Source organism: Tachypleus tridentatus, chromosome 9 (genome assembly GCF_004210375.1).
Source record: "Tachypleus tridentatus isolate NWPU-2018 chromosome 9, ASM421037v1, whole genome shotgun sequence".
In the NCBI taxonomy this organism is placed as follows: Eukaryota; Metazoa; Arthropoda; class Merostomata; order Xiphosura; family Limulidae; genus Tachypleus; species Tachypleus tridentatus.
The window spans coordinates 68750180-68769138 of record NC_134833.1 but is presented as its reverse complement, the minus strand read 5'-3'; the positions used below and the strand labels follow the sequence as shown (position 1 = coordinate 68769138).

Below are 18959 nucleotides of genomic sequence, written 5' to 3'. Positions count from 1 at the left end.
CCAGTCAGTCTTTTGCAAACGCTTCTATCGATCATGCCAAAGCGAATGTTTGAAGTTATTCGCAATGACGGTCGTGCAACTCACTACTTAGACCTCTTGTTGAGCATTTCCTACCCTGTTTAAGACTTCTTTTTGGTATGGTCTTAAACATTTGACCAGCTAGTATTTAGGCTTATTTCACAGTGTTCACATTTTCCATATTAAATGCTAAAAATGTTGTGTTTTTTTTCCTTTTCTTATTTCCATCTTTTGAAGCTCTCAAATAAGTGGTTGAGTCTAACAACACAAAATGCATATTTTTTCTTTATGTTCATTGGCCTTAAGATTTTGACCAGCAGTGTATATATTTTTATCTACAAGTGGATTTTCTCGTCATTAAGAAGATAGAAAAACGATGAACTTTGGTTACACATTGTACAAAATAAAGGTGCTGAAGAAGTTAAGGAAAATAGGTATTTATTGTTATTTACGTTTATGAGTATATTAATTACAGTTAGATTATAGTTTAATGTGCAGAATCGATTGTTAGACACAGTTTTTAACATGGATTATCATGTTCATAAGACCTCAAAGACACTCCTTAATTATATCTCCGTCATAATTTAGTTTATGAAAAACGTGCTTAATGAAAAGAGAAGCTCTCTTATAAATAGGGTGAAATAACCTCGAATGTTTCTTTTTGAAGTGATTGATGAAGCATAAAATACAAAGGTGTCATCACGAAAAGTATAATAAATAATCTTAGGTGTGTGTTTTTAGGCTCATAAAAACGTAGTGAAGGTATTTTTGTTTGTTTCATAATTTTAGCGTGAAGCTGAACAACGACTTTGTGAGCTCAGCAGTTTTGTATTTTTAACTAGAGAAAAGACAGCTAGAAAAAGGTATTAATTGTCAACTGTTTTACAAATATTGGAATTTTACTGTCCCTTTTGTAGCGGATCCATTTTCCTAAAGTGTGATAGAAATGTTTTGACAGCGGGATGCGAATAATAAACCCTCCAGGTACGCTAACACCAGGATTAGCTCTCTCAGTGAAGAAAGAAACGATAGATGAAATAATCGAACTCCGATTTTGTGTTCATCAACTAAAAAAAATGTACTTTACGAAAGCGCGAGAACATTCTGTTAACCTTGATTTTTTTGTCTGCTGTAAAAGAAATGATAAATAGTATCTAAGGTAAAGAAAAATAAAATGAAAGAAAACTTCATTTCTAAGAGTTTGTTATTTGATTAGTTATTTTCACTATGAAATATGATATTTTTCTACAATATATTGTATAGTGTACATAAATACCGAGATGTATTTACACCCTGTACTGAATAGTTTAGATGATATAGCTTAGCGCGAAATTCAAACAAAAAATTATTTATTAACTGACATTTTCTGATCAGGCAGTTGATCAATAAAATAGAAGCTCCCTCTTTTACAGTTATTAGATTTGTCCAATATTTCTAACAATTCTCTTAAAAATAGTGAAATTAATATGTAATCAAATATAAAAATTATTAGAAATAACCACTTTATAATGAAGCATCTGATTTTCTGAATCTATCCTCCTCTGTTTAATAGCACGATGGCAATCTTTGGTAGTTAAAATATTAGAATTATTCTGCACTGTGCATCAGTACTGCTATTAGTTGAAAATTGTTTTCCTGAAAAATGTAGCTCATGAGAGAGTAAAAAAGTCTGAAGTTTTCATGATTGTGGATATTCTACATCGAATTTAAAAGGACGGTTTAGTTTTAACATTTCTTTCTTAAACTAATAAAATATTCGTTTTATCGTGTGATCTATTGTATTAAGTTTTTGTCCGACATTTGCTGTCAGGACGAATTAATTAAAATCAAACAACCACGAAAATAGAATATCTTCGACTCCAGCCACTAGAGCAACAACAAAGTTACAGGCAGAGCACGTGTATTGAATTTGATGATAGTAAAACTGATGATAAGAAAGTTCTAGTTGATTATTAACTTATACTCCAAGAATGTTGCCCAGTCGTAAAACAGATTGAAAAGCATAGTTGCTTGTTTACATTTTGATCGACTTTCAAGATGCGCCCAATCAACAATACTCTAACGGAAACTTTGATTTTGAAAACACGAACTTCCAATGGAAGACTGGCGTCCTTTTCTAGAAAACAAAACATATCTCCATGTTATCATGATGATGGAAAGAGTCTTGTTACTTATGCAGAGGACACGCTATACGTACACGTGAAACACGTGAACTAGTTAACCATGGTCGAGAGTCAGTTAAGCTATCTTTATTTAGAGTTCTAGCACATCTGATGGACACAAAGTAAAAATGTATTTCAACTTTTAGTTTATTGAACTCAGGCATAAACTGTAACAATAGTGTGACGCAACCTCTAATAGCTACACGCCACTCTGAAAGATGACACATGTCAATAATACTTTTATAACCGAAAATGGTGCATGTAAATTATATCTTAACAGTGATACACATTAATCACTGAGTACCATTTGAAAACGATAAATATAAACTGTAGGATAAGAACAGAATATGCCATTGGCATATCACAACAATTCTACTGAAAATGTTGTATAATTAATACGTAATCCAACATGTAGAGAAAGCACAAGAAAATTATAAATGTGTTATAATTGAAGAACCAATACGTGGCTTAAGCGAAGTAATCAACTATGTCAAACACATTAAACGCAGAAATTAAAGAAGCTCATGTAGATCCTGCGTTTCAGTAAAAAATGTCGCATGTTAATCTTAGTGTATTTTGTTTGTTTTAGAATTTCGCACAAAGCTACTCGAGGGCTATCTGTGCTAGCCGTCCCTAATTTAGCAGTGTAAGACTAGAGGGAAGGCAGCTAGTCATCACCACCCACCGCCAACTCTTGGGCTACTCTTTTACCAACGAATAGTGGGATTGACCGTCACATTATACACCCCCACGGCTGGGAGGGCGAGCATGTTCAGCGCGACGCGGGCGCGAACCCGCGACCCTCGGATTACGAGTCGCACGCCTTACGCGCTTGGCCATGCCAGGCCCAATCTTAGTGTAACAACTGTGAATTGCTGGATGTATATTGTGAGTGTCAATATACTTAGAGCTATTTTACAAACAATATAAACAAACACACAATTATTACCGAAATGAGCATTTAATGTATAATAGCTGTTACATTTAAATGGGCGAAAAATACGTATACAAACATTTCATTACTTTTTATTTAATATTTTACACAAGTTTTAACATTATATATTGTAATAAGTAAATACTGCAAAAAAGGAAATCATAAAAAAACATGAAAAAAACACTTGTGAATTGTTGAACTGAAGCCACAGTCTCTTAAATTTAAATAATAGTTATGATAAAATGTTAAAACTTTAAGTTTTCAAAGTTTATATTTAATTTGTTTGTACATAAACGTAAATAGGTAAATTACTATGTAAGTTTCTGCTAAACCAATAATATCAATGATGGTGAATTTAAAAATGTTGTGCAATTTTGTCAGTATCAATCCCATTCGTGTAACTGTACAGTGTGGAGATAAAAGCCATCTTGATTTCTCTTAACTCTAGAGAGAACATATTAACAATGACGGTTTTATAAATTCGTTTATTAATTCTATTTCGCAATTTTGAAGAAAAATCAGGTTGGTTTCCGAGCTTTTCCAATGATAAACGTATCTTGGCTGTCAGAATTTTCAATGAGAATAACAACGTTTTCCTTGTCGATGTCCTTGTTTACTATTAGGTTTAACGATAATAAGTTCATCATAATTTTTCACATGTTTATCAGACAGAGGTCGCTGTATATATTCTTTGAAAGATTTTCTTTCTTTTGACGCTGGTGTTCCTCTCTGAAGATGTAGAATATAGTTATGTTTAGTGGCGCAACACTCAAAATTTGAGTAATAATTTTACTATAACATGCATAAAACCAAATAAATGTTTCTATAAAAATTATAAATTATGAAACTGGTTTCAGTTATCTCATAAATGTTTTCTGGAAACGAGGAAAACTATTTCAAACATTGTTTCACGTGGTGAATAAAGAATGATATACAGTAGACAATAGTTTAAATACTGTTTTCCATTTATATTTTACACGTTCACAAAGGATAACTAGATTGTTTATATTATTGTCTAGACAAGATGAAAGTACGGTTATAATTAAATGTCAAGTGTTCTACTCAATTTATTGTTATATAACCAGACAAGATGAAAGTACGGTTATAATTAAATGTTAAGTGTTCTACTCAGTTTGTTGTTATATAAATTAAACATGAAAAGTTATGTGATCTGAACGACAAACGACTGGTTATTTACTTCATGTTACAGAGAGATATAGTTTTCAAATTGTGTTATGTTTTTGCAACTTTGGAATAAATCAAGCACCTTATAGTGTTTTAAAACAAATCAATAATCTTAGTAAAGTCCAAAAGAAGAGAACTGGATATTTCACAAAATGTCTTTCAGACCAATGAAAGTTGGCTGACTATAAAAACAAACACTGATGCAAAATGTCTCAAAGCGTCATTAACAAGATATAGTAGAACCACTTGCAACAAAATGGCACAAATACACTGGTACTTGACTAAGAAGGTCCCAATCCACATTTAAAGCAGGTTACCATTATATACCGATGATGTGTAACCTGATAAAATCTGAATCAGATGTTCAAAGCTCCAACATGACGTCATTTCAGTGTACATACAGTTAAAAAACGAAATAAAGTGAGCAATATGAGCCGAAATGATATATTATGGTGCCACTAATACACAAAATAATTCGCTTTTATTATCAGTAGTGGTAGTATGTATGTGAATGAAAAATTAAGAAAGGGCATTCTGATCTTTATGTTTTCCAGATGTTATTAATGTGCTATGAACATTAGTAAAGGTAATGCGTACTTCTTACACTATTATATACTGTTACGTTTGGTTCTGGCTTCAGTTTAATGGATGGTAATTGTCTTCCAACATGTACTAAGATTGAAGAAGAGGTGACTCATCAGTTTAACTAGCATATAAACTTATTAGACCTCAATGGTATCGAACATATATAGGTCTATTTTGGGAAAAAAATTGCATGCATTCAAACGATTCTGAACATTATAGATTTTTCTGAACGCATCTTTTTTTTAACTGTAAAAATGTGAATTTACTTGTACCAAATATTAATTATAACGTAAGATGAATAAGAACTTAATTGAATTTCGAACCAAAGTATTCCTTTCTTCTAGGTCGTTTTCATATATCGTCTCCAGGGTTGTTCGTTTGGTCACTTTTTGCTTTCTTAGTATATTAGTTTTTGTCTTCTTAACGTTCTTTGTAGGGACCTTCTTCTCAGATTCAGGGATCAGTGGCATAGCCTCCAACATATCTAATTCATCAGTGGTTATCTCTTCAGAACCAGGCTGTTTGTGTTCGACACGGTTTTTCAAAACATTCCGTTCTTCCCGAGGTTTATATTTCCAGTTGTAGAAACAACAAAGAACGCTACACGATCATTACAGAAAATAAATAAATAAGAATCACGTGTTTCAAGACCATTAAAATACATATTATTATTAAATAAGCTATGGATAATGCGTTACAGTTATAAATTACAGTCGTAACTTACCACAAAACAATAAGACATATCAAAATGAGTGCTGTCCACCAAGCATATCTTGGAACTGTAGATTTTGAAGCCGAGGGAAGCGTAGCCTTCGGAACCACTTCAGTTCGATCTTAAGACAGAGAGTCGTATTTAAAATCAGTTTACGTACTCTACCGATTACATAAAACAGAAAGAAAACTTCAAATGTAAGTTAACAATAATAGTAATGTGTATAATTCTTTAAGTCCAACAATAATCTTCATTAACATATTAAAATTTCAATTGAATAAATATGATATTTCTTACATTTATAATATATTTTCATATTAAACATTGATAACAACCTTTACAATTTGCCAATTGTATATATACATTTTTTCTTTACAGTCTAAACAGATAATTAGCAAAGAAAAATGACGCCTGTTATATTATTTGAGCTCCTTACCAGTAGACAAGTAGTACAGTTATGTAATAACAACAACTATATAGTTTTCTAATGGGAAATCAGCTAAGTTGTCCAACATATTTACATTATTAGACAATATATCAAGAAACCTACTGGTTCCATTCCAAACACACGTGATTGGACTATATAAGCAAAATCTCAATATTTTCTTTACAATAATTGACACATTATACAACTCAGTATAACACAGTTAGTTAAATCAACTTCTATTCATTTAAATTGTAAGAATATATAACACAAATTAAACAAACTGTCTTTCCATTGACTACTTAATAAAGCCAGTTTGTTTAATCGGTATTCACTTATTGTTTTAAGTTTTATAATTAACTTCTTCACTTATTATGGTACATAATTATATTTCATTATCAAATCGTATCCACTGAATGGTAGTTTCTGCGTCTTTACAAGACTATTAAAAACAGTAATTTTTACAAATTTCTCTTTACTCTAAATTTCCCAGATAAATAACGATTCCATTTTGACCACAAACACTGAACGTCGTACGTCACTGCTCATCACGTTTTTCGTTCACTTGGTAACAATTCTTTCTAATAGTTTTATTGAGAACTCATGAGACGCTGCTAAAGTTTTGATAATCCAGTGTTATTATAATCTTATATTAACACATTTGATTTGCATTTGGACAAATTACTATATTTTATTACAATAACGACATTATGTACACAAAATAAACATGTTAAACATAGGTTTAAGTTATGTTTTGGGACATACACTGTTTTAGTTAAATATCTTTAGGTCTTTTTAGTAATAATGTGACCAGATGTGCTATTGATACACCGTTATATTTGTTTGTTTATCAATTTCGCGGATAGCTGAATGAGGGCTTTCAGCGCTAGTCGTTCCTAATTTTGAAATGATATACTACAGGTAAGACAGCTATTCAATACTATTTGTCGTAAATGTTTCAGTCCATCTTTAAAAACGAGTAGTGGGATTTCCTATAAAAAGCAAAGCTTTTTAATGCATTAAAAACCATGAAAGTTATGAAGAAGTGTCTTATTATAACAACCTGTTTGAACAAAAATAAACATTTTTAAAATGTTAAGGAAACAATAAAAGAAAACTTTAAAACCAATTTGTTCCATTACTTCTACAAAGATCTTTATTATCAGCTCCTTCTTCATCAGTAATTTCGTCTTCAGGACAAGCTACACAGGCGTCAGCAGCAAAAGATGTCATGTAAGTCCCTCCTGGACACGGCAGGCAGTGAGTTTGGGATCCATTGTCATAGTGACCAGGAGGACATGGATCTAAAAGCGTTAAACGAACATAGCTAAACATTTATTTACCCAGTGTTAATTTTTATTGTTCTAACAATGTCTTTAGTATCAAAAAACGTATTTGTTTAACTGAAATTCCATATTTTTAAAAGCCTTTCATCTATTTGTGTTTAATGTGAACAGTTTAAAGTAATTGAGTATCATATATACTTACAACACCTGTCAACATCTCTTCGGTATCCTCGAGTACAGTTGAGATTCTCGGCTGGAACATACACTGGGGAAAACAACAGAGAGTTAATATTTTTTTAGCACGTTTTGTGTCACCGTTGGAATTTTAAGGTTTTTCACAATGAGCACGACGCACTAGTTATAATATTAATTATGACTCACTCTGTAAAATAACAACATTAATGTTACTTTAGTGAGAAAAATAAAACGTGTCAAAACAGTTTCTTAACAGTAGACTTTTGTTTCTTTATGTACTTCTTAATGGAGTTAACTAATGAAACTAATCACACAAACTTGGAAATTTATGAAATTACACACGATCTTTATTTTTATTGGTACATTTGATTTCTGTTGGTGTTTCCCTTGTAAAATTCTTATTTGTCACAGTTAAAAAATGTTGTCACTGTTTATGTTAATATCAGTTATGAAAATTGTTTGTTTGTTTTTGAATTTCGCACAAAGCTACTCGAGGGCTATCTGTGCTAGCCGTCCCTAATTTAGTAGTGTAAGACTAGAGGGAAGGCAGCTAGTCATCACCACCCACCGCCAACTCTTGGGCTACTCTTTTACCAACGAATAGTGGGATTGAGTTATGAAAATACAGGTTCGTTTGGGAATAATACGTTGGTAAAATGCATCAGTATATGACTGTGTCTTGCAAACAACAAAATATCAAATAATATCCTTATAATGCAGAAGTTGCATGAAATGCATTCCGAGAAAATTTTTCATTTGAAGTTAATATAAAAGCAAATACTTAATTTTTTGTGGATTTATCAAGATAAATAATATTGCGATCTAACACCTTTCACTGTAAATTTAAAGTATTGTTTATTCAAAATACGTTCTTAAAAAACTTCGTAGATATGATTTGTATCTTTACAGTTCATAAGATTTTGCTTCAACATTCACAAGTTGAGTTAATTATATCAAAATAACTTTGGAGCCTCATCACTTCTCTCTACAGGTTTACCATAATCCATCTAGTCTCTGATCATATAGAAATCTATAAATACTACATCAGTGACGTGACTGGTATATGTGTGTGTACAATAACATGCATATCTATCTAATTACTCAGCGGTTAGAAGACAGATATATTTTTACGTACTGTCGCCTGGAACACTTCAACGTTTTTTATCCTGACATTTGTGTTCGTACGACTTGTTGTAGGTCTTTTTCTGAATTGTTCTGGCGAACCAAAATTATTTTTTCTATGCTCTTAAGTACAATAAATATCTTTGTTTCGAAAAATTTAAATTCTCATTTGAATATATTTTCATGATTTGGGTATATGAAAATTTACATTGGAAAGGTCTGTTACATACCTTTCCCAAAACAACCAATTTTCGGTTATATCATACCATTTACAAAATGTTAAGCAATGTCATAAAGTTGTTTTGATAAATTCTGTTCTACTGTGACTTTATATCAGATTGAGTCACATTATATGCCAGGTTGCATATTCAAAACTGTTCTGGTATGGCTTACTAATCCCTATAAACTATAAAGTATTATTGCTATGAACATCAGTGGCAGCCTCTGATTAATACTATATGTTTATTACAGGAGTACCGATAAGATTACGCGTTCGTTTTAATCTCTGCCCTGAAATAGCTCTTTTCAGGGCATCTTTAACATACATCTTTATACATCTTCCAAGAGTATATTCTAGCTGTGAATATCAACATCTGCACTTTGGAGTTGGGTAATATCACCCATTACTGGAGTCCTGATTAGTTGAACCAGTATATGGACGAACAAAGAGTCGTAGGGTTTATCTTTAGAATGTGTAGTATTGATGGTAACATTTAAAGTAATTATATGTCGATATGTTTACCAATACTTATTCCTGCTTATACCACACTTCAACATCGACACTTCTTCTCATTAAAATTAAGAAAAACTGATTTCATGTTATTTCTAAAGTAATAATTCCTTGTAAGTACTTTTAACATTATTGTAATAATCTATTTCATGCATTTATATTTCTGAGGAATCCACTTGAAGCTAATAAACTTTGCAGACATTCTACAATGGGTAATTTAAAACTTTTTATTACAGAACTCATATATAATTCGACATTTCTAGGTTATAAAACAATTAAGAAGGAGATTTGAGATAACGATGCCATGAGAAACCTCAGTCAACAACACGATACTCACCCAGTCAATAACCCCAAATACAATAAACAAAATACTTAAATTCTTGTAAAAATATAAAGCAAATACAATACTAATGTCATTTATAAAATACTTTATGGCAGCTTCCACGTATTTTACGTCGGAGAAACAAGCCCAAAACTCAAAACAACATTCATGTAACACAAAAAAAATAGAATCTCACGTTTTTAAATTTAACACTGCAACTCAAACAAATATACTACAGGTAACATTTAAATACTAAACAAAGAATCCAACATCACTAGACGATAAACCAAATAATTCCTTGTAATACAAGAGCAAACACACATTAAACCAATATAAAGAAACACTTTTATATCTATATTAATAAACTTAAATAAATCTTGTTCGATGTATTATAATTTGAAGATGATACTTTTAATTTACAAGGTTTTATAATTTATAAAATATTCTGAGAGTACTAAGAGTAATGCAGATAGTATTAATAAGAAATTACACGAAGGTTGTTAAAAACTATCATATGAAGATAAGACAGTTCAATTTTCATTAGAATTAAATGATATATAAGATAACGTATCGTTTTATGAACGAAATCCATAAAAACACAGTTTAATTAACGAAGATGGGAGTGTTTTAAAATTCCTATCTGGTGCAGTAACAACAGTTTGATCAGCAGAGAAAATTCCATAAAGAAATTATTTACTTTGTAGGTGAACACACGAATAATATGAATTATTTGACTCAACCAACTGAAAACCATGATTAGAAAAGTATTCAGATCATTGGTAAGTATCACTAATATATCAATACATATCAGAGAAAAACAAAATAAAACAAGAGCTGAGATGTTAGTTTTCAATGACAAAATTCAGAATAATTGACATTAGTTAGCTTATACAGTGGAAAACAGTAGATCGGAGTTAGCTAAGTTAGTACAAACACTGTATGTGACCGCAAATGGAAAGTTAAGTTCTTGCTTTCTACTCTAAGTCAGCTATCAAATCTATTAAACAAAAGCGAAAGATTACCTCACATTTAGAGTTTGTGATCCCTACACATAGTTATCAGATTTTCATTTATTACATGCGAACTGACATTAATACAGCTACAATTAGAGATACCTTGAAAATGTTTAGACAAATTGTATGGAAATGTTGTATCTGTATTATTATCAGTCCACGTGTAATACATGAAAATCTGACAACTATATGCAGGGACATTAAACTGTAAGTATGAGGTAATCTTCTTTCGCTTGTGTCTAATAGATTTGATAGCTTACTTGGAGTAGAAAACAAGAACTTAACTTTCTAATTAACTGTAGAGAATGAAAAGCTTTTCGAATGATCAAGCACACATAGTTTTTCTTATAGCAAAACTACATCGGGCTATTTAGTGTGTCCACCGAGGGCAATCGAACTCCGTATCTTAGCGTTGTAAATCCATAGACTTACCGCTGTCCCATCGGGAGACTATTTCATTAAAACAATAACTCCATGAACATAGTTATTTAATGTTAAGTGTTAACTGATTTTATCTGTTGTCAGTCCAAAACTGGTGCTTATCAGTTCGATTATAAGACAATAATCGTAACGTTTTTTAATGAATGATTAAATGGTGCAGTAGATTATACTACACATTTATAAGCTGAGTTTTTGTTTCTATTTTTCTTTGTAAATATGCAGTCTACTTAAACTAAACACATACTTATACGAATTGGATTTAAATCTATTCATAAAGAATGTGAAAAAAACAACGTATTTGCAAGTCATTTGAAAATATTGAACCACAACTATAAGAGAATCAAATTAAAAGAAAACACCAGTTTTAAAACATGAAGTTTTAATTAAAATTCCTTTCAACCAAAGAAATTATTCAGTCACATTTATTCCAGTTTAAACATTAAATCATCGTGTAATATCATTGCTTCGCCAACTTAAACATTTTCTACCCATCCTGTACATATTTTACAACGCATAAAGAAAAAATATTTTTGATCGCTATAAATGAGACCTACTAACGGGTTCCAGCATCAAAGTAATCTCCGAAAAGGAGATTTTCGCACACCACTGTCTTCAAATCAGTAATGAGCAAATTGAGAAAAAGGAGGCAGAAATATTTGCGAGCAAATGTGACGTTAAACATAATTATTAGGTTTCACTAGCGTCTGCATTCTCCATCAAAACTTTATGCTATTAAAGAAACATCCGTTTATGGTAAGAACGAAAATATCTAATTTGTATATGTAAAAATAAATGTAGAGCTAAGTTGTTTACGTTTGTGTGTTTTTTCCTTTAGCAGGCCCAGCATGGCCAAGCGTGTTAAGGCGTGCGACTCGTAATCTGAGCGTCGCGGGTTCGCATCCCCTTCGTACCAAACATGCTCGCCCTCCCAGCCGTGGGGGTGTATAATGTGACGGTCAATCCCACTATTCGTTGGTAAAACAGTAGCCCAAGAGTTGGCGGTGGGTGGTGATGACTAGCTATCTTCCCTCTAGTCTTAGACTGCTAAATTAGGGACGGCTAGCACAGATAGCCCTCGAGTAGCTTTGTGCGAAATTCCAAAACAAACAAACTGTAAGAGAAAAAATCAGGAATTCCATAGCTCTAACCAATGAATACAAATAAATATCACAAGCATGCAGTAAGATTGATAAAATATTGGTTATCGATTTTTTAGTGGCAATTAAACTATATTTCAAATGCTTTACAAACGATAATTAATGGCAGAATTAATTTTCTTTTTTCTTTGTATGAACATCCGGCTTGGTTGTTTACAAAAAAGTAACACATAATGTGAAATTTTTATTGTGAAATAATTAAGTTAAACGTGATACTATTGTCATCATAATCTTACGTATACATGGGCAATATAAATAATTTTGTAGTCAATACACATGTAGAAACGGGTACATTTACATAATGCCTGACGTTTATTATTTACATAATAAACAACATATGAATCAAGATTTACATGTATTTATACTAAAGTTATACAAAAATGTTTAGAAGTACTTTTTTCGAGATTTGCGACTGTAATATAAATCCCTTTCACGTATCAGCCCCCAAATATATTCTCCCATCATGTTTTCGTTATACACGCTCCCAAGTCACAAAAGCAAAGTTTGAAGAGAATAGGCCTTTTCCATTTACTTTAGGCATAAACAATTAGGAAATAACATTTTGTCCCCAGGAAAAAGAAAAGGTAAAAATTTTGTTACATAGTGTAATCTTACGTATAAACAGGCAATTATTTTTATAATCAATACACATGGTGAAATATCAAACGAAAAGGTTATGGCTGAAAGAAATTTGAAAGCAAGATGGACGATTCAGATTTGGATGTTATTTCTGTTAAATTAGTATCGTTTAATAAATGAAAATATGATCTACAAAAAAAACTTTGAATTTACCTCTGACATCATGTTTGTAATCACCTTCACGATTTTTGCATGTGTAAATTCCCGCGTCTTCAAATTGCACGTCGGTTAGCACTAATTTGCCACCGTATTTTATTTGCGTTCTCTCACTATTAATAACTAGTTTATTGAGATTTGAGTACCAAATAACTGGTTCTTCTCTCCCTCTTTTATAAGCTTGGTTTGAACAAATTAATGTTAGAGTAGAACCACGTTTAGTTTCGTAAACTAATTTAAAACCTGAAACAAGCAGGAAACTACCAAAAATATAAAATAATTGAGTGTAATTAGCCATTGAATTCTCTCTGCACTGTACGCTTTGTAAGTCACTTTCTGTATTGTTTCTAAGTGAAATATCAGTGTTATTATGCGCACAAAGTATTCTTGTTTGAATGACGTCATCAACTGAAGTAACATTGTTTGGTGGAAAACGTTTTACCAACAATAATGATTGCAAAGACTGCTAACAGATGTCTCATGATACATATAAATTATAATTGAGTAGTTATAAATGTATAAACATTGCAACCATATTTAAATTTAAAAAATCAGTTAAAGAATATTCACATATATAACTTATGTAACAAATACTGCATTCCATGGTGTTATATAGCTGTATCAGGCCTGGCATGGCCGAGCGCGTAAGGCGTGCGACTCGTAATCCGAGGGGCGTTATAATGTGACGGTCAATCCCACTATTCGTTGGTAAAAGAGTAGCCCAAGAGTTGGCGGTGGGTGGTGATGACCAACTGCCTTCCCTCTAGTCTTACACTGCTAAATTAGGGATGGCTAGCACAGATAGCCCTCGAGTAGCTTTGTGCGAAATTCAAAAACAAACTATTGAAATCTTATTAGTTTTGAAGAATAGAATATTTGATACAGCTATGTTTGTTTTATGTTTTTGGAATAAGCTACCTGAAGGCTATTTGTGCCAGTCGTCCCTAATTTAGCAGTGTAAGACTAGAGAGAAGGCAGCTTGTCATCATCACCCACCGCCAACTCTTGTGCTACTCTTTTACCAACGAATAGTGGATTGACCGTAACATTATAACGCCCTCACGGCTGGGAGGGCGAGCATGTTTGGTGCGACCGGAATTCGAACCCGCGACCCTCGGGTTACGAGTCGAACGCCTTAACACACTTGGCCATGCCGCGCCAAGACTTCAATAGATCTTTCGTCCTAAAAAACGGTAATATGTTCATTACGCTGTATCATGGTTGCTAGGCAAAATACTATCATAGTTTTGTTGTGCTGTTACAATAAAGTTAATACCCTGGATCAAATAGGCCTAAGATTTATAATAAATATAATGTGAATTACAAATGCTACTTTCCCCTCAGGCCCAGCATGGCCAGGTGGTTAAGACACTTGACTCATCATCCGAAAGTTGCGGGTTCAAATCCGCGTTATAATGTGACGGCCGATCACACTATTCGTTGGTGAAAAAGTAACCCACAAGTTGGCGGTAGGTGGTGATGAATAGGTGCCTTCCCTTTAATTTTACATTGCTAAATTAGGAACGGCTAACACAGATAGCCCTCGTGTAGCTTTACGCGAGATTCAAAAACAAACAAACATATCTCTTAATTTGACGTTAAGATACATTTGCTTCTAGATTTTTAAGTTGTTCATTTCTCAGTTAAACTGAGAAGAATAGCATGTAAAGCTAACGTGTAAATCAATTACAAGGTAGTACATGAATGAAATTCTTTTTTAAATGTAATTTGTGTTACTGTGAAAATGTTCAATTTCATAAATATCTTGTTACATGTTTCTCTTCGTCTTTGAAATGTGTTCTTGGATATTAAAGAAGGTCCACAGTGCAGCTTAACAGTATGGGATTCACTATAGTGGGGCTTTACGTATAAGTCTTTGGGCCCTTTTTATTATGGTTGAAATTTTAATAAATATATTTGAAAAGATGTCTACGAATTTGTGTCATTAGCTTATTCTAGATCTTTCTGCAAGCCTATACAATGCGCATGCACATTTATATGCTGTACAGTATAAATCTGAGCATCACTTGCTGTCAGCGGCAGTTCAGTTTTTTCATGTTAAGGACGGGTATATACTTTTTACAGAGATCCTTTTATTATGCGTGAGAAAAAGAATGTGTGATGATACCGAGCCAAAGAAACGTAACTCGCACGAGACAAAGGAATAAATGAATCATCTGTAAGACTGTAAAATAAAGGAACCAGTAAAAAACAGTATTGAATGGCTATCAACTGTTTTGCCTCGAAAACAATCGTGAAGAAAAGGAGCTCTCTAATGGTGAATATGGAACTCTGCTATCAATATAATTAGAAGATTGCAATCAGAAGCGAATTCCTTTAAGTCAAATGGAAATTCAAACGAAAGCTACTAGTCTTTTAAACGCCTTAAAAGAGAACGATGGAAAATGGGGAACTAATGAAACATTTTCGGCAAACCGTGATTGGTTTTTTTCGTTTTAAAAAAACACTCTGATATGCATAATATTCGTATTGCAGGCGAAAGTTCAAGTGTAGACAAAGATGCTGCTGAAAAATTTCCTAATGAATTTTGAGAAATTATTAAAAAGTTCGGTACAAAGATAACCAAATATTAATGTTGATGAAACGGGTTTATTTTGGGAAAAATATGCCTTCTAGAACTTTCCTATCAGAAAATGAAAAAAAATTCGGCCACGTTACAAGCGTTAAAAGATCGTTTGACACTTGTTAGGCGGAAATAGATCTGGCGACTTTAAATTAAAACCTGTGCTTCTGTATCGTGCGGAAACCCCCCGAACACTTATTAGCTGTGCAAAGAAGTCTCTCCCAGTTGGTTGGCGATCAAATAAAAACACATGGGTCACGAAACCTTTGTTTGAAGACTGGTTAAATAGTTATTTTTGTCCTGCAGTTGAACATTACTGCAACAGAAAACAAATTCGACTTTAAAGCCATCCAACGGGACTTTGTGACTTTAATGAAAATGTCAAAATTCATCTTCTTCCACCCAATACAACATCTGTACTGCAATTAATGAATCAAGGTGTCATTGTGACGTTTAAAGCTTATTATTTGAAGCGAACTTTTTCTCAAGCAATAAAGGCTACAACTGCAGAAGCTGCACTATCTTCGACTAAATTCTGAAAAAATTACATCATCAGAAGTGCTATCGAGAATATCAACGATTCGAGAGTAATATGAGAGCAATATGGAAGCACGTTCTGCCTAATTGTGCAAGCGATTCCTGCGGCTTTGAGTCCGAAATTAGGGATGTTTCTGAAGACGTCGTCAAAATTGGACACAGTCTTGGATTCGAGTCTTTGGTGGTGGCTAATGTTCGAAAGTGCACTTACACACATTCTCAAGCTCTCGACAATGATACGCTCCTTAATTTATACCAAGATCGGGCATATCAGGAAGAAGAAAAGTCCAGTGTAACGAAGGTGCAAGTGAAGAGCGGGACAAATAATTTCCCTTACATAAACTTGACAAAATGTTTAGAGCAATGGAAACTGCTTCAGACTTAATTATGAATCATGATCCAGACATAGAGCACTGCATTAATGCCAGACGAGCGTTAAAAAATGTCATTCGATGTAGCCGAGAACTCCGCGGTTAAAAAGAAAATGGTGAAACTTAGATTAGTTAGATTTTTCTTTAATCAGTAAATTTTTAGTTTTTATTTTCTCAAAATAAAATTTTCATTGTTTTAAGTTTTCAAAATAAAGTTTATCAACTAATTTCGCTTTTGTTTCACCTCATAACTATTTGTGCTATTATATTTCCTAACTAATCAGGCTTAAATATGTCTACCATAAAGGAATTCCTTATGATAGCTACGTATCATTATATAATATATTGAAACTATTCCCCGTTCAGTGCTGATTCAATCAATACGGTAATTATTTTTCCAACGCATTAACCGCACTGTGCGAGGTATTTACGTATTTCAAATTTATATTTGCGAACAAAAATGATACACACAATTTTCTTTCTTACCACAAATATATTTAACACTTGAACAACAATACAATGTATAATAACGGTTATTATCAATAGTTGTTATAAATAAGTATTTATATACAAAATATTTTAGAAACTCGCGAACAATATACAGTCTTTTGTCTGGTCTGGAACTGAATATTTTATCAACGGTTCAGGTCTATGACAAGAAAATTAATTCCGAGTTCATATAGTTACATTTCACTTAAGTTAGCTTGCTCTCTTTTTTTTTTTTTTTTTTGGCTGGCTTCACACTTCTTACGTGCTAACTTTTTTCCGCTTATCCCTCTTCGAAAAAAACTAGTAACCCAATAAAAAAAAAAACTTGTTTCTCTTATAAACTAAATGTAGTCATAAAAAAACTTGTCCTTCTTGGAAACTAACTGTAGTAAAACAAAAATACTTGTTTCTCTTATAAACTAAATGTAGTCATAAAAAAAACTTCTCCTTCTTGGAAACTAACTGTAGTAAAACAAAAAAAATACTTGTTTCTCTTAGAAAATAAATGTAGTAATAAAAAATGAAAAAAACAAACTTGTCTCTCTTGGAAAGTAACTGTAGTAACACAAAAAAAATTATCCTCTTAGAAACTAACTGTAATAATTATAAATATAAAACACTCGCTCCTCTTCGGAACTGTAGTAACACAAAACAAAAACTCTCTCAATGAAGCTAACAGTAGTAAGACAAAACAAAAATTATTATTCTTCGTAGAAACTAACTGTAGCAACATAAAACAAAATAAGAAAAACATTCCCTTTGAAAGTGAACAGAAGCAATACAAATTTGAGTTTCAAAGATTTTAGTGCAAATTGTTCAGAAAATAATCCAACTACATTATTGGAATTGCAGAAACAGTCTCTTCAGAATCAGGTTATTTCCGAGACTTTAGTAATTCTTTATCCATGTTCTCAGCTATGAATGGTGACTTTTGATCTTTAACATAAAACGTTCTTGATGCTCAGGTGTCTACGTTTATTTTACAATGACTTACACAAGATTAACTCCAGTAATCAGATGAAAGTAACAGTAATCATCCAGTTGCATAGAAGGCAACAAAACACAGAGTCACTGGCTCTTCTGAAAACTGAAAATTGTGATACTATCAGTACCACTGAGACTTAGTTGGATATTAACAATCTTCAAGAGAGAAGTTATTGAAATACCAAGCTACAAATTATAAGAAATAGGAGTCATTATTGCTAGAGTAGGAGAAAGCATTTTTATACAAGATGAACCTGAGAAAACATATATATATCATAGTGTTAAGTCACAATGAAAGCTTCCTAGTCCCACTACATACTAAACACAAAGTATCAGCTCATACTAACCCCTCAACTTGAGTATGTCTTGCACTACTGCTACTGATGACACAAACACAGTCAAACAAGCCTTAATGACAAACTGTGTGGTAAGTAAACTTTTCTACTCTAGCTTTTATTGTTGAGTCATAGAAACTGAAATAAATATGATACAGTAAGTCAATGTAACAAATGTAATGTACTTTAGTTAATTATACTTGCAGGCATTCAACAAATTTAAACTTCTAAAGTAAGATAATACAAAAAGTTGATTATTTAACAATGCAACAAATTTTAATACACAAATCATTTAGTCACATGTAACCACAGCTCATAAAAAATAGTATAAAACTGGCCTTTAATAAGTGCAACTGTTTTCCATTTGTTCTGTTCTAGAGGACCAGTATTTTGTAGAATACAATCACATTTCAGTTGTACTACATTACACATGTATATTTATATAATGATTATTATTTACAAATACATCTTTAAATTTCAATCACTTGTCTTAAAACACAGAACAATAAATAATCATAGAAAACAATGATATTCTCTCTATATAAATTTGTATTCATATGTTACAATCTGCTAAGCCT

At 32.2% G+C, this 18959-nt stretch overlaps 1 protein-coding gene across 1 annotated transcript; it reads right to left on the bottom strand.

Annotated features, from left to right (window-relative positions):
- Positions 1-3125: 3125 nt before the first annotated feature.
- On the bottom strand, positions 3126-18519 carry LOC143227129 (uncharacterized). Its single transcript, XM_076458638.1, has 5 exons — positions 18394-18519; positions 7509-7571; positions 7163-7324; positions 5609-5717; positions 3126-5484 (listed from the first exon to the last, which is right to left on the bottom strand). Exons 3-5 carry the CDS (start codon positions 7251-7253, stop codon positions 5163-5165), a joined length of 522 nt encoding a protein of 173 aa, XP_076314753.1. The 5' UTR covers positions 7254-7324; positions 7509-7571; positions 18394-18519; the 3' UTR covers positions 3126-5162.
- Positions 18520-18959: the final 440 nt, after the last annotated feature.

Excerpts from the sequence above, each read along its gene's own strand:
- LOC143227129 (XM_076458638.1), bottom strand. The coding sequence starts at position 7,253 with ATGACATCTTTTGCTGCTGACGCCTGTGTAGCTTGTCCTGAAGACGAA. Across the intron at positions 5,718-7,162 it reads TAATAAAGATCTTTGTAGAA|ATCGAACTGAAGTGGTTCCG; the intron begins GTAATGGAACAA and ends CTCTGTCTTAAG. Across the intron at positions 5,485-5,608 it reads ATATGTCTTATTGTTTTGTG|CGTTCTTTGTTGTTTCTACA; the intron begins GTAAGTTACGAC and ends ATGATCGTGTAG.